This window comes from Mustela erminea, chromosome 14 (assembly GCF_009829155.1).
Source record: "Mustela erminea isolate mMusErm1 chromosome 14, mMusErm1.Pri, whole genome shotgun sequence".
NCBI classification, from domain to species: domain Eukaryota; kingdom Metazoa; phylum Chordata; class Mammalia; order Carnivora; family Mustelidae; genus Mustela; species Mustela erminea.
In genome coordinates this window covers 56,880,928-56,899,951 of record NC_045627.1, presented here as the reverse complement: position 1 = coordinate 56,899,951, position 19,024 = coordinate 56,880,928, and the positions used below count along the sequence as shown (strand labels likewise).

Genomic DNA, 19,024 nt, shown 5'->3' with positions numbered 1-19,024 from the left:
GCAAAGCGATAAATAATCAAACAGATCTTCCCTATATCTATTCACAACATTTCAACTACCCTAAGGTTTCCTGTCTATTTTCTTGTTCCAAACAGCTTATAGAGAATGCTTTGCACATTTTCCGGGTCCCCGTTAATGTGTGCTAACGTGCGCATATAAGAGTATGTAAGAGCGTAACGTGTGGTTACTGAAAGACACTCTAAATGTATTATCTGCAGAGAAATCTCAGGTGTTTAAAGAGCCTATAGAAATGACCATGGCATCACCACTCCTAAGGTCTCAGAGATTATTAACAAGTATAGAGGTGTCAGAGATTTAAGGGAAGCCTTTAAAAACTAGGCAAAAGCTTGTTTCAGGAGTTTATAATTCAGTAAGGTTTGACAGTAATCTTTAAGAAAATTCTGGCCTGCATTATTTATTTGTTTATTTCCTTAATATTTTTATTTGCTTTTCAGAGAGAGAGAGCACAAGCAGGGGGAGAGGCAGACAGAGGGAGAAGCAGGCTCCCTGCTGAGAAAGGAGCCAGACGTGGGACTTGATCCCAGGACACTAGGATCATGACCTAGTGCTTAACCAACTGAGCCACCCAGGCATCCCAAGAATTACTTAATATTTGATTTGTAAGTACTTAGAAAATGACAATATAACAAGTATGCATTTTCTCTCTATAGAAACATTCTACAATTATACCAAAGTAATCCTATTGCTTCCCAGCTAGGTATACCGTAGACTTGCTATACAGGTCTCTAAAAAGTAATCAACACATTTTAACAGGGGCAATGACAGTTAAGAGTGTTAGCAGAGATGATGGGACGGTGGGGAGAAACTTAGGTGATCTTAAGAGCAGTGCTTCTTCCCTGCCATTTCATTTCCTAACACAGACAGAAAATGGAAACATTTGTACTGCACACAGGGGTTAAGGGGAGACTGTGGCCCGAGAAAGTAGCTGTATAGCCCAAGCCCTGCCATTTGCTCTGGTGGGATCAACATTCTAGGTTCCCTCCCCTGCATATCTGAAGAAATATTGTATGGAAAAAGAGCTGTTACCTTTGTTACAATGCCCTTGGCTTCAAACCTGTTCCTCAGGCCAGAAGAGGAACAGTTCAAAAAAGGCTCTTTCTGCTTCTAAGGTGGTTACCCTAGAAGTATTTTTACCCTTTATCCCCCACCTCCCTTTTTTAGAAGAGTTAGGAGACTAGATCTGAAATCAGCTAGTGGTCAATGTCATGGGTTATAGTTTTCCACTTGTAGGACACAATTCAACAAATCCTAATTCTTATGATTATTTGAGGTTTTTTTTGTTTTTATTTTTTTCTGAAAGATTCTGAATGAGAGAGAAAGAGCAGGAGTGGGGGGAAGGGGCAGAGGGAGGGGGGAAAAGGTGGCTCCCCGCTGAGTAGGGAGCCCAATGCGGGCTCCAGTCCTGGACCCTGATATGACTTAAGCCAAAGGTAGACACTTAACCAACTAAGCCACTCTGTCACCTCTGTTTTTTAAAATCCAAATCTCTAACAGTGTTTTTTCTTTCATCTTTGGAATGGTATGGGTAGTACCTTCACCAGCTAAAGCAATTGTCAAGCTTGACTTTGACTTTTTTTTTTTTAATTGAAATATAATTCAAATACCATAAAAGTCACCATTTAAAGTGTATAGTTCAGTAATGTTTAATATGTTCATGAGGTTGTGTGACCAGTACCATTACCTAATTCCAGGGCATTTCATTATCCCACTAAGAAACTTACGCATTAGCAGTCACTACAACTTCCTTCTCCCTTGACCTGACAAAAGCCAATCTACTTTCTGTGTCTATGGACTTAGTCTGGACATTTCATAGAAAAGGAATCATACAATATGTGAATTTTGTGTCTGACTTCTTTCTCTTAGCATAATGTTTTCAAGGTTCATTCATGCTGTAGCATGTATTAGTATTTGACTCTAGCTTATAGTTTATTATACACTATCCTAACTTATTTTCCTTTTTGAAAAAAAAAATTTAAAGGCATCCTACTTGGTGTGAAGTGGTATGTCATGTGATTTTGATTTGCATAGGTCCTAATGACTAATGATGTTTAGAATTTTTTCATGTGTTCACTGGCCAATTTTAAAATCTTTTTTAAAAAAAGATTTTAATTTATTAGAATAAGCAAGCACAAGAGAACAGAGGGAGAGGGAGAAGCAGACTCCCTGCTGAGCAGAGAGCCCAATTCAGGACTTAATCCCAGGACCCTGGGATTATGACCTGAGCCAAAGGCAGATGCTTAACTGACTGAGCCATCCAGCCACCCCAGCCATTTTTTTAAATCTTCTTTGGAGAAATGTCTGTTCTTTTATTTTGCCCATTTAAAAAAATTAATTATCTTTTTGTTAAATGGTAAGAGTTCTTTATTTAATCTAAATACTAAAGGTTTACAGATGTGTGATTTGCAAATCTTTTCTCCCATTGTGTGTATTGTATTTTCACTTTCTTGGTAGTATTCTTTGATGTATAAAAAAGTTTTTAATTTTAATTTTTTTAAAAGATTTTATTTATTTATTTGACAGAAATCACAAGTAGAGAGGCAGGCAAAGAGAGGAAGGGAAGCAGGCTCCCCGCTGAGCAGAGAGCCCAATGCGGGTTCGATCCTAGGACCCTGGGATCATGACCTGAGCCGAAGGCAGGGCTTTAACCCACTGAGCCACCCAGGCACCCCTTTAATTTCAATTTTGATAAAATCTAACTTATATTTTTTTGATGCCTGCGCTGATGGTATCATTTTTAAGAATCTACTTCTAAATCTGAGGTCTTGAAATTTTATCCCTATGTTTCTTATAAGAATATTAGAGTTTTAGTTGTTACATTTAGCTATGGGTCCATTTTAATAATTAATAATTAATGAGTTAATTTTCATATATAGCATGAACTAGGGATCCAACTTCATTTCTTGCATGTGGATATTCAGTTGTTTCAGCAACATCTATTGAAAAGATCATTTTCCCCCCTGAATTATCATGGCTACCATGCCAAAAAGAAATTCCTTATCAATATATGGGTTTATTTCTGATCCTCAATTCTTTTCATTAATCTATAAGTCTACGCTTTTATCAGTATCATACTGTCTTGATTGCTGTAGCTTTGAAGCAAGTTTTGAAATTGGGACTTTGAGTCCTCCAACATTGTTGTTTTTTTTCAAGACTGTTTTGACTATTTCAGGTCCCTTAGATTTCTATGACTTTTAGGAGGAGCTTGTCAATTTCTGCAGGAGTGGCAATCGGAATTTTGGTTAAGGTGATCACTGAATCTGAAGAACAATTTGGGTAGGCCTGCCATCTTCACAATATTAAGTTTTCTAACCCACAAACATGGGATGTCTTTCCATTTACTTAGGCCTTTTTTTTTTTTTTTAAAGATTTTATTTATTTATTTGGGGAGGGGCAGGAGTACAAGCAGAGGGGAAGGGCAGAGAGAGAACAAGCAGACTCCCCACTAAGCAGCGTGCCTGCGTAGTGGCAGGGGCTTGATCCCAGGATCCTGAGATCATGCCCTGAGCTGGAAGTCAGACATTTAATTAAGCCACCCAGGTGCCCCCTACTCTTTAGGCCTTCTTAATTTCTTTTAATGTTTTGTAGTTTTCTTTCTTTTTTTTTTTTTAAGATTTTATTGATTTGACAGAGATCACAAGTAGGCAGAGAGGGAGGGAGGGAGAGAGAGAGAGAGAGAGAGAGGAGGAAAGCAGGCTCCCTGCTAAGCAGAGATGCGGGGTTTGATCCCAGGACCCTGAGATCATGACCTGAGCCGAAGGCAGAGGCTTTAACCCACTGAGCCACCAGGGCACTCCTGTAGTTTTCAATATACAAATCTTATACTTTCTTGGTATATTCCTAAGTATTTTACTCTTTTGTTTTAATGCAGTTAGTGCACAGAGGTTCTAATGTCTCTACATCCTCACCAACATCTGCTGTTTTCTTTTTTTTAAAAGATTTTTAAAATTTATTTATTTGACAGAGATCACAAGTAGGCAGAGAGGCAGGCAGAGAGAGAAAGGAAGGGAAGCAGGTTCCCTGCTAAGCAGAGGGCCCAATGCGGAGCTTGATCCCAGGACTCTCAGACCATGACCTGAGCTGAAGGCAAAGGCTTAACCCACTGAGCTACCCAGGCGCCCCTGTTTTCTGTTTTTTTGATAATAGCCATCCTAAGGAGTGTGAGGTGATTACGTGATTGTGGTTTTGATTTGCATTTTTTTGATGATTAGTGATGTTGAGGGTCTTTCCATGTGTCTGTTGGCCATGTCTGTCTTCTTTGGAAAAATGTCTATTCGGGTCCTCTATACATTTTTATTGGATAGTTTGATGTTAAATTGTTTATATATTTTGGATATTAACCCCTTATCAGACAGATCATTTGGAAATATCTTCTTATTCAGTAGGTTGCCTTTTTGTTCTGTTGGTAGTATCTTTTGCTGTGCCAAAGCTTTTTATTTTGGTGTAGTCCCAAATTTTGATGTAGTTTATTTTTGGTTTTGTTTCCCTTGCTCAAGGAGACATACCCATAAATATGTTGCAAGGGTGACTGATGTCCAAGAGATTACTGCCTATGTTTTCTTTTCAGGAGTTTCATGGTTTCATATCTTATATTTAAGTCTATAATCCATTTTGAGTTTATTTTTGTATATGATATAATGAAGTGGTCCAGTTTCATTCTTTTGCATGCAGCTGTACAGTTTTCACAGGACTATTTATTGAAAAGACCATATTTTCTTAATTGTATTTTCTTGCCCCTTTTTTGTAGGTTAACCATATAATTAAGGGTTTATTTCTGGATTTTCCATTCTATTCCACTAATGTATGTATCTGTTTTTTGCCAATATCTCACTGTTTTGATTACTATAGCTTTGCAGTATATCCTGAAATCTGGGACTGTGGTGATATTCACAACTCTTAAGATTGAGATTGCTTTGGATATTCAAAATTTGTGGTTTCATACAAATTTTAGGATTATTTGTTTCAGTTCTCTGAAAAATGTTATTTGTATTTTGAAAGGAATTTCATTTAATCTGTAGACTGTTCTGAGTAGTATGAACATTTTAGCAACATTCTCCCAATTCATGAACATATCTTTCCATTTGTGTTATCTTCAATTTCGTCTATAATTTCTTCTAGTTTTCAGAGCATGTACCTTTCCCCTCTTTAAATTTCCTAGATAATTTATTATTTTTGGTGCCATTGTAAACGGGATTGTTTTCCTAATTTCTCATTCTGCTACTTTGTTATTGATATGTAGAATGCAACAGATTTCTTTATATTAATTTTATATCCTGCAACTTCCCTGACTTCATGTATCAGTTCTAAAATTTTTGGTTGTCTTTAGGGTATTTTATATATAGAATCATATCATCTGCAAATAATGAGATTATCTCCTTCCTTACCCATTTGGATGACTTTCATTTTTCTTGTCTGAGAATTTATTTTTTCTTGTCTCCTCAGCTAGGACTTTCAGTACTATGTTGAATAAAAGTGGCAAGAATGGACAGTATTGTCTTGTTCTTGATCTCAGAGGAAAAGCTGTTTTTCACCACTGAGTATGATGTTAGCTGTAGGTCTTTCATGTATGGCCTTTTTAAAAAAGATTTTGAAGTATGTTCTTTCTAAATCTACTTTGTTGAGAGTTTTCATCATAAACAGATGCTGTATTTTGTCAAAATCATATGGTTTTTATCATACCTGTTGTTAATATGATATAACACACTGATTTGCCAATACTGATCCACCTTATCCCTGAAATAAATACCACTTGATCATGGTAAATGATTCTTTTAATGTATCTTTGAATTCAACTTGCTAATATTTTATTGAAGAATTCTGCCTCTCTGTTCATCAGGGATATTTGCTTGTAGTTTTCTTTTTTTGTCATGTCTTTTTTCTGGCTTGGTATCAGGGTAATGCTGGCCTTGTAGAATGAATTTCCTTCCACTTCTATTTTTTGTAATAGTTTGAGAAGAATAGGTATTAACTTCTTTAAATACTGGTAGAAATCACCTCTGAAGCCATGTGACCCTAGACTTTTACTTGTTGGGAATTTTTGATTACTGAATCAATTTTGTCACTAGTAACCAGTCTATTCCAATTTTCTATTTTTTCCTGATTCAGTTTTGGAAGAGTATATGTTTCTAGAAATTTATCCATTTCTTCCAGGTTGTCCCAATTTGTTTGTATAGGATTTTTCATACTATTCTCTTATAATTCTTTGTATGTCTTTGGTGTAATTGTTATTTCTCTTCTTTCATTTCTGATATTATTTGAGGCTTCTTTTTTTTTCTTGATGAGTCAAGCTAAAGGTTTATCAATTTTCCTTGTCTTTTCAAAGAACCAGCTCTTGGTTTCTTCTTTTTCTTAAGATTTTATTTATTTGAAAGACAGCATGTGTGTGAGTGGGGAGAAGGACTAAGGGGGAATGGCAGAAGGAGAGGGAGAGAGAATCTGAAGCAAACTCTGTACTAAGTACAGAGCTCCAATGTAGGGTTCAGTCTCAATCCTGAGATCATGACTTGAGCTGAAAACAAGGGTTGGTTCCTTAAACAAATGTGCCACCGAGGTGCCCCTCAGCTGTTGGTTTCACTGATGTTTTCTATTTATTTTTTTAGTCTCTATTTCTTTTATTTCCCTCTAATCTTTATTACTTCCTTCCTTTTGCTAACTTCAGGCTTTGTTCTCTTTCTAGTTCCTTTAAGTATAAGGTTTGATTGTTTGAGATTTTTGTTTCTTGAGGTAGTCCTGTATTGCTCTAAACTTCCCTCTTATTTATTTTTTAATTTTGAGAGACTGTGTGCAAGTGGGAGGATGGGAAGGAGGAGAAAGAAAGAATCTCAAGCAGGTTCCATGCCTAGTGCTGAGACAGACAGAGAGCTCAGTCTCACAACCCTGAGATCATAACCTGAGCTGAAATCAAGAGTTAGAATCTTAACCAAGTTTAGGTGCCTGTAAACTTCCCTCTTAGAACAGCTTTTTCTGCATCCCCAAAATTTTGGATGGCTGTATTTCCATTTTCATTTGTCTTCATGTACTTTTAAATTTCCTCTTTGATTCCTTCATTGACCCATTTGTTGTTTAGTAGCAAGTTGTTTAGCCTCCAGGTGTTTGTGTGTGTTTTTTTCCCCCCAGTATTTTTCTTGTAACTTATTTCTGGTTTCATACCATTATGATTGGGAAAGATGCCTGATAGGATTTCAGTCTTTTTGAATTTACTGAGACTTGTTTTGTGACCTAGTATGTGGTCTATCCTAAAGAATGTTCCATGTGCACTTGAACAGAATGTGTATTCTGTTTGGGGATGGAATATTCTGTACGTATTTGTTAAGTCCAGACTTAAATCTATTAAGTTCTGTATATATCTGGTCTACTGTGTTGTTCAAAGCCACAGTTTCCTTGCTGATTTTCTGTCTGGATGATCTGTCAACGTTAAAGTGTGGTGTTAAAGTGGCCAACTATTACTGTAAATTTCTCTCTTTATGTCTGTTAAAAATTGCTTTATGTATTTAGGTTCTTCTATGTTGGGTGCATAGATATTTACAATTGTTAAATACTTTTGTTGTCTAGATCCCTTTATTATTATGTAGGGCCCTTCTTTGTCTCTTGTTACAGTCTTTGTTTTACAAAGTCTGTTTTGTCTGATATAAGTAATACTACCTGCCCTTTTCTTTTCCTTGCTTCCATCTGCATCTTCACTTTCAGTCTGTATGTGTCTTTACGTCTGAAGTGAGTCTCTCAGAGGTATCATATACATGGGTCTTTTTTTTTTTTTTAAATCCATCAGTTACCCTAAGTCTTTTGATTGAAGCATTTAGCCCATCTACATGTAAAGCAATCTTTGATAGGTATGTACTTATTGCCATTTTGTTAATTGTTTTCTGGTTGTTTTGTATTTCTTCTCTGTTCCTTTCTTCTTCTGCTCTTCCCTTGTGGTTTGATGGCTTTCTTTAGTGCTATGCTTGGATTTTTTTCTCTTTATTTTTTGTATATCTTTTGTAGGTTTTCAATTTGTGGTAACCACTGGGTTCATATATAACATGCTATGTCTACAGCAGCAGTCTGCATTAACTTGATCTCTTAAATTTAAACACATTCTAAAAGCATTAAATTTTTACTCCCTCCACATCTGACGTATTTTATACCTTTCTGTGTATATCCCCCTAACTTTTGTAGATATAACTGATTTTACTAATTTGTGTTTTAACCTCCATACTGGCTTTATAAGTGATCTATCTTTACTGTGTTTACTTTTACCTGTGAAATTTTTTTGTTTTCATAATTTTCTTATTACTAATTACAGTCTTTTCTTTCTACTTAAAGAGTTTCCATTCATGTTTCTTATAAGGCCAGTTTAGCGGTGATGAACTCTTAACTTCTTTGGGAATCTCTTATCTCTCACTCACTTCTGAACGATAGCTTGACTTATTCTTGGTTATAGATTTTGCGTGTTTTCCTTTCAGCACTTCTGGCCTGCAAAATTTCTGCTGAGAAATCAGCTGATATTCTTAAGGGTTTCCCCTATATGTAAATAAGTTTTTTCACTGCTTTTAAGATTCTCTGTCATCACTTTTTGCCATTTTAATTATTGTGTCTTGGTATGGACTTCCTTGGGTTCAACTTATGAGGGGCTCTCTGTGATTCCTGGACCTGGATGTCTATTTTTCCAGATTAGGAGAGTTTCCAGCTGTTAGGTCTTCAAATAAGTTTTCTGCCTCCTCCTCTCTCCTGATTCTGGAATCTCTATATGAGGATGTTTTTAGGCTTGTGATTTTTAAAAATTCTCTTAAGCTTTATTTTCATTTTTATTATTTTTTCTTTTTGTGATTCAGCTTCATTGCTTTCCATTACCCTGCCTTCCAGACTGTTAATCCATTCTTCTTCATCCCCTAATCTCCTGTTGATTCCCTCTAGTGTATTCTTCATTTCAGTTATTGTACACTTCAGTTCTGACTAGTTCTTTTTTTATCTCTTTGTTGAAAAGTTCTCAGTGAGTTCATCCACTCTTTTCTCAAGTCTGATGAGTAACTTTTTTTCTTTTTTTAAGATTTTTATTTATCTGAGAGCATGCCTGCATGCACAATCAGGGAGAGGGGCAGAGGGAGACTCCCCACTGAGTGGGGAGCCCAACGTAGGGCTTGATCCTAGGAAATGTTTAACCGACTGAGCTATCCAGGCACCCTAAGTCTGGTAAGTATCTTTATGACCATTTCATTTACCTCTTCTATAATTTTATATTTTGTTCTTTCATTTGGGACATCTTCCTTTGTCTGCTCATTTTGTCTCTGTTTCTATGTCACAGGAAAGTCAGCTACATCTCCTGGCTTTGAAATAAGTAGCCTTGTGTAGAAGAGGTCCCTGTAGCACAATACCTTTTGGTCACCAGAACAAGGTGCTCCAGGTGTGCTCCCCATGTGGGCTGCATACACCTTCCTGGTGTGGCTGAACTGTGATTGCTGTGGACATGCTGGTGAGTGAAGCTGGCTTTTAGCCCAGGTGGCCGCAATGACCTGCTGTATCTGCTGTGAGCAGACTGGGCAGGATTTGTTCCCCATGCTGTTAAGAGGTCTGGCTGAAGCTTCCATGGCTTGCTTGTGGGTGGTGGCCAGCACACAGCTCATGTGTCTTCCCTTAGCTGTTGGGAAAGGTGTGGGTGCGGTGATGGGTAGGGCTTGCTTCCTGCATGGCCAACTGAGAGGCTTGGCTGCAGCTGCCATGGGCTCACTGGTGATTGGGGCTGGTACTCAGCTTAGCTGTCTGCAGTTAGCCTCTGCAAGAGCTGCAGGCACACTGAAGGGCAGGGCTCCCTCCCCATGTAGCCAGCTAAAAGGCCTAGCTACAGGAACTAAGGGTGTGTGGGGCTAAATGATCCCCTCTCCAGGGCATGAGTCACTTTGGAGTGGTGCCAGTCCTGGCTGGGACTGCCTATTGGGCAAGGCAGGGCAGGAGCCACTTTGAAGGGATGTCTGCAGAACTGAATGTGTTCAGTGGGACAAATCTGCAGGGGAACCCTGGGGTCGGGTATGTGGTGCTAGCAAGGTAGATGGAGAGTGTCAGAACTGGCTTCTTCAGCCATCTAGCCTGGGGAGGGCAAGAAAAATGGCACCTGCAAACAGTTTTGTTCTTGGAGAAATCTGCAGATCCCTGCCCCACTGGTATACGTCCTAAGATTAGTTGATAAATACCCTTCATGTATATCGCAAATTCTTTTCAAACTGTGGCTGCTATGCTATCACCCACTAGCTCTCCTGGGGTTAAGCCCCACTGGTTTTCAAAGCCAGACTTTATAGGGACGCATGTTCCCAGAGTGGGTCCCCAGGGCTGAGCCTGACAGGGATGGGGTCTGATCTCCTTTCTCCTCTGTGCTTGTGATGTCCCTCCTGCTTGTGGTTAGTATGGTTCCCAATCATATCTTCACTCCTTTTGTCCTTTTTGATGTAGCTGCCTTTCGAGGATTAGCTGTGGAAGATCTGTTCTGCCAGTCTTGAGGTCATTTTTAAAATTAGTTGCAATAAATGCAGCTGCTGCTTTGGTGTGTCTGTGGGACATGGTGAGCTCAGGAGCCTATCTGGCCCTCAGTTCTGTTCTGTTCTTACACTTTCATTTAAATGTTGACATATGATTTCTTTTAGTTCTCTTCACACATTTAAAATGGATGACTTAAAATCTGTACCTCATAAGTCCAATGTCTGGACTTCTTCAGGGGAAGTTTTAATTGACTACTTTTTTCCTGTATGTGAGCTACACCTTAATCTATTTGTGTCGTATTTTTTTTTTGTTGTTTAAAACTTAACGTTTAAAATAATAGAATGTGGCAACAGTGGAAATCGGTCCCACCTGCTTCAGAGGCTTTGTTATTGTGGCTAGGTCTTGCTGTTTCTCTTTGTTTAGTGACTTTCCTAAACTAATTCTGTGAAGCCTGTATTCTTTATAATATGTGGCCACTGAAGTTTCCAACTACCTGTTGGCTAGTGACTGAACAGAGAATTCCTTATACACTTAGAACTAATAAATCTCCCAGTCTTTGCTAGGACACCATGTGTTTTGGGGCACACCTCCAATACTCAACCAGGTTGTTGACAACTCTGCCTTAATCCTCACATCCTGCTTGTGCAGAGCCTCAAGGTCAGCCAGAGGTGAGAGTTTAAGACTACTTAGATCTTTCCTGAGCATGTATATAGTCCTAAGTATATGCTTGGACTTGGAGATTCCCAGGAGTATGTTAGAGTTTTTCAAAGCTCCTACAGGCCCAAAGCCTGTATCTATAGGCATCTTATTCACCAGGTTTTCCTTTTAAGATTTTTGGTTGTCTGTTGTTTTCTCCAAATGTCATCTATACCTAAGAGAGCCATGAAGTTCAAATATTTGTCTGTAATTGGTTCTGAAAAATGTTCCACCCTTCCCAGCTCACAGATGTTTTTTCTACTGGACAAGCTCCATGTCAGGCCTAATACAGAAAGGCCTATAAGTGGGGTGTTCCAGGAACCACTGGACAGGTCAAATAATGACAATTATTTGGCAATTAGGCTTTGAAAGAGTTCCACCTGTTCTGCCCTTTGGTGCCTGAAATGTTACAGTGGGAGAGTTAGTGGGCTATTACTCTACTCCAGAGCTGGAGAGTTGGGGGACTGAACTAAGGCAAATTAAAATGCCACAAACCTCAATGATCACACTATTTTCTTGACCAAACGCTCTAGGAGTTTCTGCAAGCCTTTTTTTTTTTTTTTTTTTAAGATTTTATCTATTTGATAGCACAAGCAGGGGGAGTGGGTGAGGGAGAGGCAGGCTCCCTACTGAGCAGGGAGCCCAATGTGGTGCTCCATCCCAGGACCCTGGGATCAGGACCTGAGCCTAAGGCAGACACCTAATGACTGAGCCACCCAGGTTCTCCAAGCCTTTGATTAATTATCAAATTCCTAAGAAAGTTGATTCTGAGGGTTTTGTGTGTGTGTGTGTGTGTGTGTGTGTGTGTGTGTGGCAGTTTTTTCATTGCTGTTATGGAAGAATGAAATTTTGAAGGTCCTTATGCTACTATTTTCACTGCCTTCCTGCTCCTGACTTTGACTTTTGGAATTACAAAAGTAGCAAGTATGCTGTATAAACTGTACATGCAGCTACACCACGTTTGAGAATCACACCTTACTGCAGAGAAGTGAGATACCTGAGAAAACTATAAAGAAACACAGACACAGTTTCTTTGCCTTGAACGGCTTTACAATCTAGTTTCAAGGATAAGACATATCCCCAAAAGACAGTAAAAGTAACCTGCCACCTTCAGGAACACAATGCATGCTGACTTAATAAATAATCGCCTAACTGAGTTATAAATGCAAATTCTACAGAATTTCAGAGAAGGGATTCGCTAGGGTTGAAAAAGCATCACAAAGACTAGAGGTCTCTGCTTGGGTCTCGACAGAAGCATAGTGAAGTGGTGAGAAAAGGCAAGAACCTGCCAAAAAAAGCATTACTGATTTAGAGGTTCTAAATATTCTTAATATAATCCTTTGTCAGATATAAGGCAATAATCATTGGTCTTTATACTGATAAGTATAAAGGAAGATAAACTTGTCAAGATAGGGGCTAGTGAAAGGCTATGAATGCTAACTTAAGGAGGTAAGACTTGACTCTGCAGGCCATAAAGTGGCAAAATATGGCCAGAGCCCTCAAGACAAAATTACCCTGTTTTGGTAAGTAAAGTTTTATGGGAACACAAGCCAGTTCATTCACTATCGTCTAAGGCCACTTTAGCACTATAATGAGTAAGCTGAGTAGTTGCTACAGAAAGCATATTTCATCTCTCCTTTTATACCTTTGTTGGGAGTTCCATAGGGCCCCAAATATTTACTATCTGCCCCTGATGTTGGCTATGACTCTGGCCCAATACCTTTAGGCTGTAGCCTCAACCCTGGATAATAAAAGACAAATTAAGGGTATAGAAAACACTTAAGAGACTGCTTTAAAAAATCTATCCAAGGTGAGCAGCACTAGACTGAGGGAAGGTTTTCAGGACTTACGGCTGGTTGAAGGAAAACAGTGAAAGGTCAAAGATGACTCCAAAGTTCTGAACATGTATGATTAGTAGAAAGTTGCAGTGATAACCGAAATAGCAAGTTTGGAGTAAAGTTAGGTAAAAGCATAATGAATTTGTCTTTAAACGTGTTAAGTTTCAGATGTTAGTAAAACTTCCAACTGAAATATTTGAAAGTAGTTAGAGACTTCATTCTTCAACTTGGGAGAGGTGGCAGGGTTGGAAATAGAGGTTTAAAAGTTCTTTGCAGAGTTGAAGTCACAGAAAGTAGAACTGACCTCCTAGGATAAATCCAGAGAAAGAGTAATTGAGTGGAAGACAAGGTATTAGGAGATACTCACATGTATCGAGTAGAAGCCAGGAAGAAGTAGAGACAGTGTAGGAATGGCCAGAGAGAAAAGGTGGGAATCAGGGTAGCAAAGCAGAAGTCACATAAACTATGAAAGTTGTTATATGAATAGAAGGCACAAGGACAAAGAAGAGTCTACAAAAGAAAGAGTGAATGAATAAAAGGTCAACTGGGATGGTGAAGTGTCAAAATGTCAAGAGAATATCAAGGCAAGGGGTAACTTTTCAGATGAATCTCTAAAATTCAATGCTTTATAAGTTTCATACTAGAAATCTTATAGGAAGTAGACCTCACATTTATTTATGAAAAGATATTCAGCTTTTCTACTGACTTTTCAAGATACATGACACAATTTACAAGCTTGTAACTCATGTATCAGAGAGCTAAAGATGATCAAAATCTCCATTAAGAATTCTTTTTAAAGATTTTTAAAAGATTTTTTAAGATTTTAAAAAGATTTTTAAGATTTTTTAAAAAATTTATTTGACAGACAGAGATCACAAGTAGGCAGAAAGAGAGGAAGGGAAGTATGCTCCCTGCCGAGCAGAGAGTCCGACGCGGGGCTCCATCCCAGGACCCTGGGACCATGACCTGAGCCAAAGGCAGAGGCTTTAACCCACTGAGCCACCCAGGCACCCCAAGAAGAATTTCTTAAGAAGAGAATTATAGAAATGATTGGCAATGAGATAAATGTAAGGTTTTTAAAAACCCTGAAAAAAGACTTACAAAAAGGAAAGGGTGCTGCACCACGGCGTAAAATCCAAGAGAAGCCTGGAAGGATAAATAGGTCCCATGGCTACTTCTCTAAAGATTACTGCAGCTCATTCTGTTTCCCCTCTTAACTAAATCGATTATTTTATTATAACTGTTTGTTTGTATGTGAAAGTCCTAACTTCAGTTCCTTGAGTGAAGAATTTTTTTTTATTACTTGTTCCTTCACTGAATCACTATGCTCCTATATCTTCTTTGTTGTAAGAAGCTAGGAAAACTTAATCTGAGTTGAAAATTATTTGCTTTTAATTTCCTAATAGGAAAATATCATTTAATGTATTAGTGAAAAACCCATTCACAGATTTATACAGAGGAAGAAAATAAGAGACACTGAATATAGGTATTTGCATAAAACATGGAGTATAAAGAGAAAAACAATACTCTCAATCATTGATAAAAAACTATTTAAGAGCTAAAGTAGTGAACATTTATAATTAAAAGGGAAGTTGCTTTCAATAAAAAAGCAGAAAACATTACTTAAATAACAGCATTTACAGACCAAAGAAAATAAAAGTAAATAGGGTGTGTTGCATCTCCACTTCCTCATATCAGGGAGAGCATATGATATGTGCTATGGTGAGTGCTGTGAAGTGTGTAAACCTGGCGATTCACAGACCTGTACCCCTGGGGATAAAAATACATTATATGTTTATAAAAAAAATTAAAAAATTAAAAAAAATTTAAAAAATGAAGAATAAAATAAGTAGAAATAAAACAAAAAGTAAATAGGGTGTGTTAAACTCTCTCTTGTACATAGATCCTTCACAAAAAGGTTGAATTTGCAGGTAGATACAGGGGGAAACTGGATTAAAAATGGAGATCCCTACAGGGAATATCTGGGAACCTTTAAGAACTTTCAAAATTCACAGGCACTTTAGGACACCCAATTTTACTTCAAAACCAGTTATATTATTTATAAAATGTATTAGCCATGACATGGATGGCTTTTGAGTTGTAAATAAGAACATACAAATAAAGGAGCAAATGAGGAGAGGATGAATGAAAGAGTTGGAGACCCTGCCCATCATGCGATGGAATGATGTCAGTCTGAATTGCTTACCACACATAAAAAGGGAGAAACAATGTATATGAACTCCCAACAAAGGTATAAAAGGAGGTTGACAGAGAACTGGAGGCGTGATTCTTGGACTTAGCCACTAGGTGGTGGCATTGGCCCAGGACCGTTCAGTTGTGGTGGCTGGAAAGCAGGTGCTGGGAATAGTAAGCACTTGTCTGGTCATTTGTAGCTATGGGCTGTCAGGGAATGGCAATGTATTTTGTTGATAAAAATTTTGAAAGGAAACACTAGTCAAATTCTTCAACAAATTATCAAAGATTTACTATAAAATGATTATAAAAATATAACTGTGCTTGTCCACTCACCTTTACTACATTGTCCCCTGACTGTCCATTATTTCGTAAACAATCTAGACATATAGCAATTTGTGGGTCACTTCTGTGATAGTCTTTATCATCTTGATTTTCATCACCTTCTTCATCTACTTTAGGTTTGTCAACTTTTGAAGTATCATCTGCATATTTTAAACAAATCTAAGTTAGATATAACTCAAAGTTGATTTTAAAGTTAAACAGTATGTTAAGACAAAAAAATCATCAAAGCAAAAAAGTTTTAAAAAACTAAGAAATGCTTTTTAGACATTTTGTTTTGATGAAGAATACTTGAAAATTTTAATATCTCTAAAATGTTCCGACCGATTCAACAATGGAAACATTTTTAAAAATCCATCACTGACTTATTAACATAACCTCAGGTTTTTAGGCTCACTGGGAAATCCAAATGAAAGATTCAGAGCTACCTATATCTGGCCACAAAAATTATTGCAGTTAATGATTAGACCACTTAGAAAGTAGATGGGATATAAAAATATTCCAAATTTTATACATATATATTCAAATTTGAAACCAAGTATTCTTTTCAACGTATAAAGTACTGAGTTCTCAAAATTTCAAATTATTAGAGACAAAAAACCAGCTAGTGAGATATTAGAATGAATTAGCTTTTTAAAACATGTATGTAGCTATGTAACATTAAAAAAATCCATGAAAGAAATCTGAATCACATACTCTGTTATATACAAATGTATTGAACCTATGAAATACCTGCAGCCTACATATAATACAACTCATGTGCCAATTCATTTATTAAGAGAGTCCCTTGCACTCTGTATTTGAGATGCATTGTGCTAGGCTTGCGGTACTACTGAAATCAGAGTGTTCTCATCCTTACCATCAGAGTGGTCGGGGTAGAAGCAAGTAAAGAAAACAGACAGATGGAGAAGTATGATAAGGACTCTGATGGAAGAGGTAAAAATAGACTATGTGGGCACCTATAAGAGAGGTATCCAAACTTGGGGTGAAGCAGAAATTCAGGGAAGACTTCCAGATAAAATATATCCAAGCTGAAACTTAAAAGAACTAGCCAAGCATTATGGTACAGAAAATCCCGGGGGTGGGGGGGGAGGTTAGCTCCTCTTCAACGCCTAATAAAAGCATTTACAATTGTATCCTAAATGGCAAATGGGTTCTCTTCTGCATTCATTCTTCTATATAGTTATGTTGAACCCACAAAGACAGGAGCTAACCTTTTATGAACCAAACTCCCAGCACCAAGAAAAGATTGACATTCTCTACCCAAACTCAAGACAAAACATTAGAAAATATTTTAAAAAGGGAGAAATGTGGGTAAAGGGAGATACACACAAAGTAGGCTGTAGTCCTTCATGAGTCTATCCATACGATATGCTGAGTGGACTAAACCTGCTATATACCTTATGACAATCCCTTGGTTTCCTGTTCTCTTGAAAAGACAGTCAAAAATTGTCAACTTTATATTATACTTTCATTATAGCACTACTATCTAAACTGCAATTTACACTTGGGTAAAACAAGTCTTTAGTGAAGTCATGTTTTGTCATGGGCTTCTTTGCCCATTTTGTTGTTAGAGATAAAAAATAATCCCTAACTACCTTATTCCAGTAATTGAAAACTATTCTCAAGTCCCCATCTCTCCCCTTACTGGAAGCCAGCCTTGTACAGTTACGTTGAACTAATAAAACTATGAGCCTCAGTTTACAGATAAAAAGAGAAAGACAGGATTTCCTCAACCTATCTTAATGATATGTAACTGATAATCTTATGATCTTAAGGGAAAAAGAGAGGTGGAAGACTAAGCTCACAAGGAGCCTATAAAAACACGAATACATCCTTAAAAGATTTCAATGGTATTTATACTATCCTGAAATAAATCTAGTATTAAATAACAGTGGGAAAGCATACTATTTCTTTTCATTTCAGGTATGTTATGCTTTTTTTCCCCCTTGTGTGAATTATACATACTAAAAGCCTTTTCTCTGCCCAGGAAGGTTTGCCACTTTGCCGAGATTATTATTAAAAACTATTGAAGGCAGAGTCTCCTGGGACCCAGAAGAGACAAGTGGACACTCAGGGTAAGTAGTGGAGAGAATTCCCATAAGCACGGAGAAGTATTTTTCATATCTCAGGATATATAAATTTGTATCCTCTGAGTTCCACCTACTAACACATAATTCTGGATTATCAGAGCATAGACAGACCTGATTTGGCACTCAGCCACATCTTGGTTCTTTCTCCAATAAAACAAACATACAGAATAAAATAAATAAAATAGAAAACTCCTCAGGGTTTAGTTGTAGACTATGGCTATTTCTTCAGTTTCCTTTAGCTCCCCAGCAAATACTACTATAATCAGTAGGGAGTTTTCAGTTTTATCTTCCTTTTCTCTTCCCAAAGCCCAATTTTCTCTACTTCCAATTGCTTTCATTGGTGTGACTCCAGATTTACACGCATGTATATAGAATCTCATGGTTTTATACAAAAGGATCATAATGTAAATGAAGGGCTACATAAATTTTGTACAGGAGAAATGTGAGCTTAAAGAGATACTAGCTCACCAAAGCTACAAAAACCTAGCCACTTTGAGGGAGTGTATCAGATACAGACAAAAGAAAAAGTCACCTTGTCCATTTTCTTGAGGCTTATTTTTCTTCCAGAATTCAGATTCACGCTCAAGTTCCTCTAATTTAAAAGAAAAAAGAAGTGTAAAAATAATGGAAACAATCATGAAATCTTTAATAGAAATGGTGGCTTTACAGAACATAAAAATCTGCAAGAAGCCAAAAAGCAACTTACGTTCTCGTAGTCCAGGGACCAGCTTAAATATAATTTCCTCTAGTGTATTATCCAACCTTCCAAAGGGAAAAAAAGAGAATATACTAACAGTGAAGATACGGCAATCCACTATTTAAACAATTAAGAGACTGTATCTTACAGGTATTACAAAATACAAGACATAGACAATTTTAGCCCATCCACTATCCCAAACTCTTCTGCGCACAGAGCACACCCATTTCTAGCCTTTCCTGAAGGGGCTGGTCGATTACAAAAATGGTTCCAGTCTCCAGCTCTCTCTATGGCTCTACACTCTGAACAGGGCTTTGAAATTCCTCCCTCTATTAAAGGATGGCATCTACTTCCTAACCTTGAGGATATACATGGGCTAATTCTGAAATATGGTTATTAGGCCAACAGAATGTGGCACAGGTGACACCGTGCTTACTCTGAGCCAAAGCTTTACGAGGCCTCCCATAATTCTCACTCTAGGAATCCCGCCACTGCGAGAATGAGTCTGGAGGATGGGCACCATGCATGCACCAGGCTGCCCTGCTGAGGCCACCTTAGACTCATTCATTCACTGCGGTCTCCTAAGTGAGGCCAGCCAACACGAGAAGAATCACCTGCATCTGTGAACCACAGAGAACTGTGAGGAATAATAAATGCTTTTCCTACTGTCTTAAACATGAAATTTGGGCTGGTCTGTT

At 37.7% G+C, this 19,024-nt stretch overlaps 1 protein-coding gene across 3 annotated transcripts in view; it reads right to left on the bottom strand.

Moving 5' to 3' along the window:
- Positions 1–19,024, bottom strand: part of PCGF5 (polycomb group ring finger 5) — a 115,972-nt gene that overhangs the window by 22,960 nt on the left and 73,988 nt on the right. For all 3 annotated transcript variants that reach the window (XM_032314084.1, XM_032314086.1, XM_032314085.1), the window contains exons 4-6: positions 18,336–18,391; positions 18,162–18,221; positions 15,531–15,679 (exon numbers count right to left, since the gene is read on the bottom strand). In XM_032314084.1, coding sequence (XP_032169975.1) covers positions 15,531–15,679; positions 18,162–18,221; positions 18,336–18,391 — 265 coding nt within the window. The remainder of the gene's footprint in view (positions 1–15,530; positions 15,680–18,161; positions 18,222–18,335; positions 18,392–19,024) is intronic.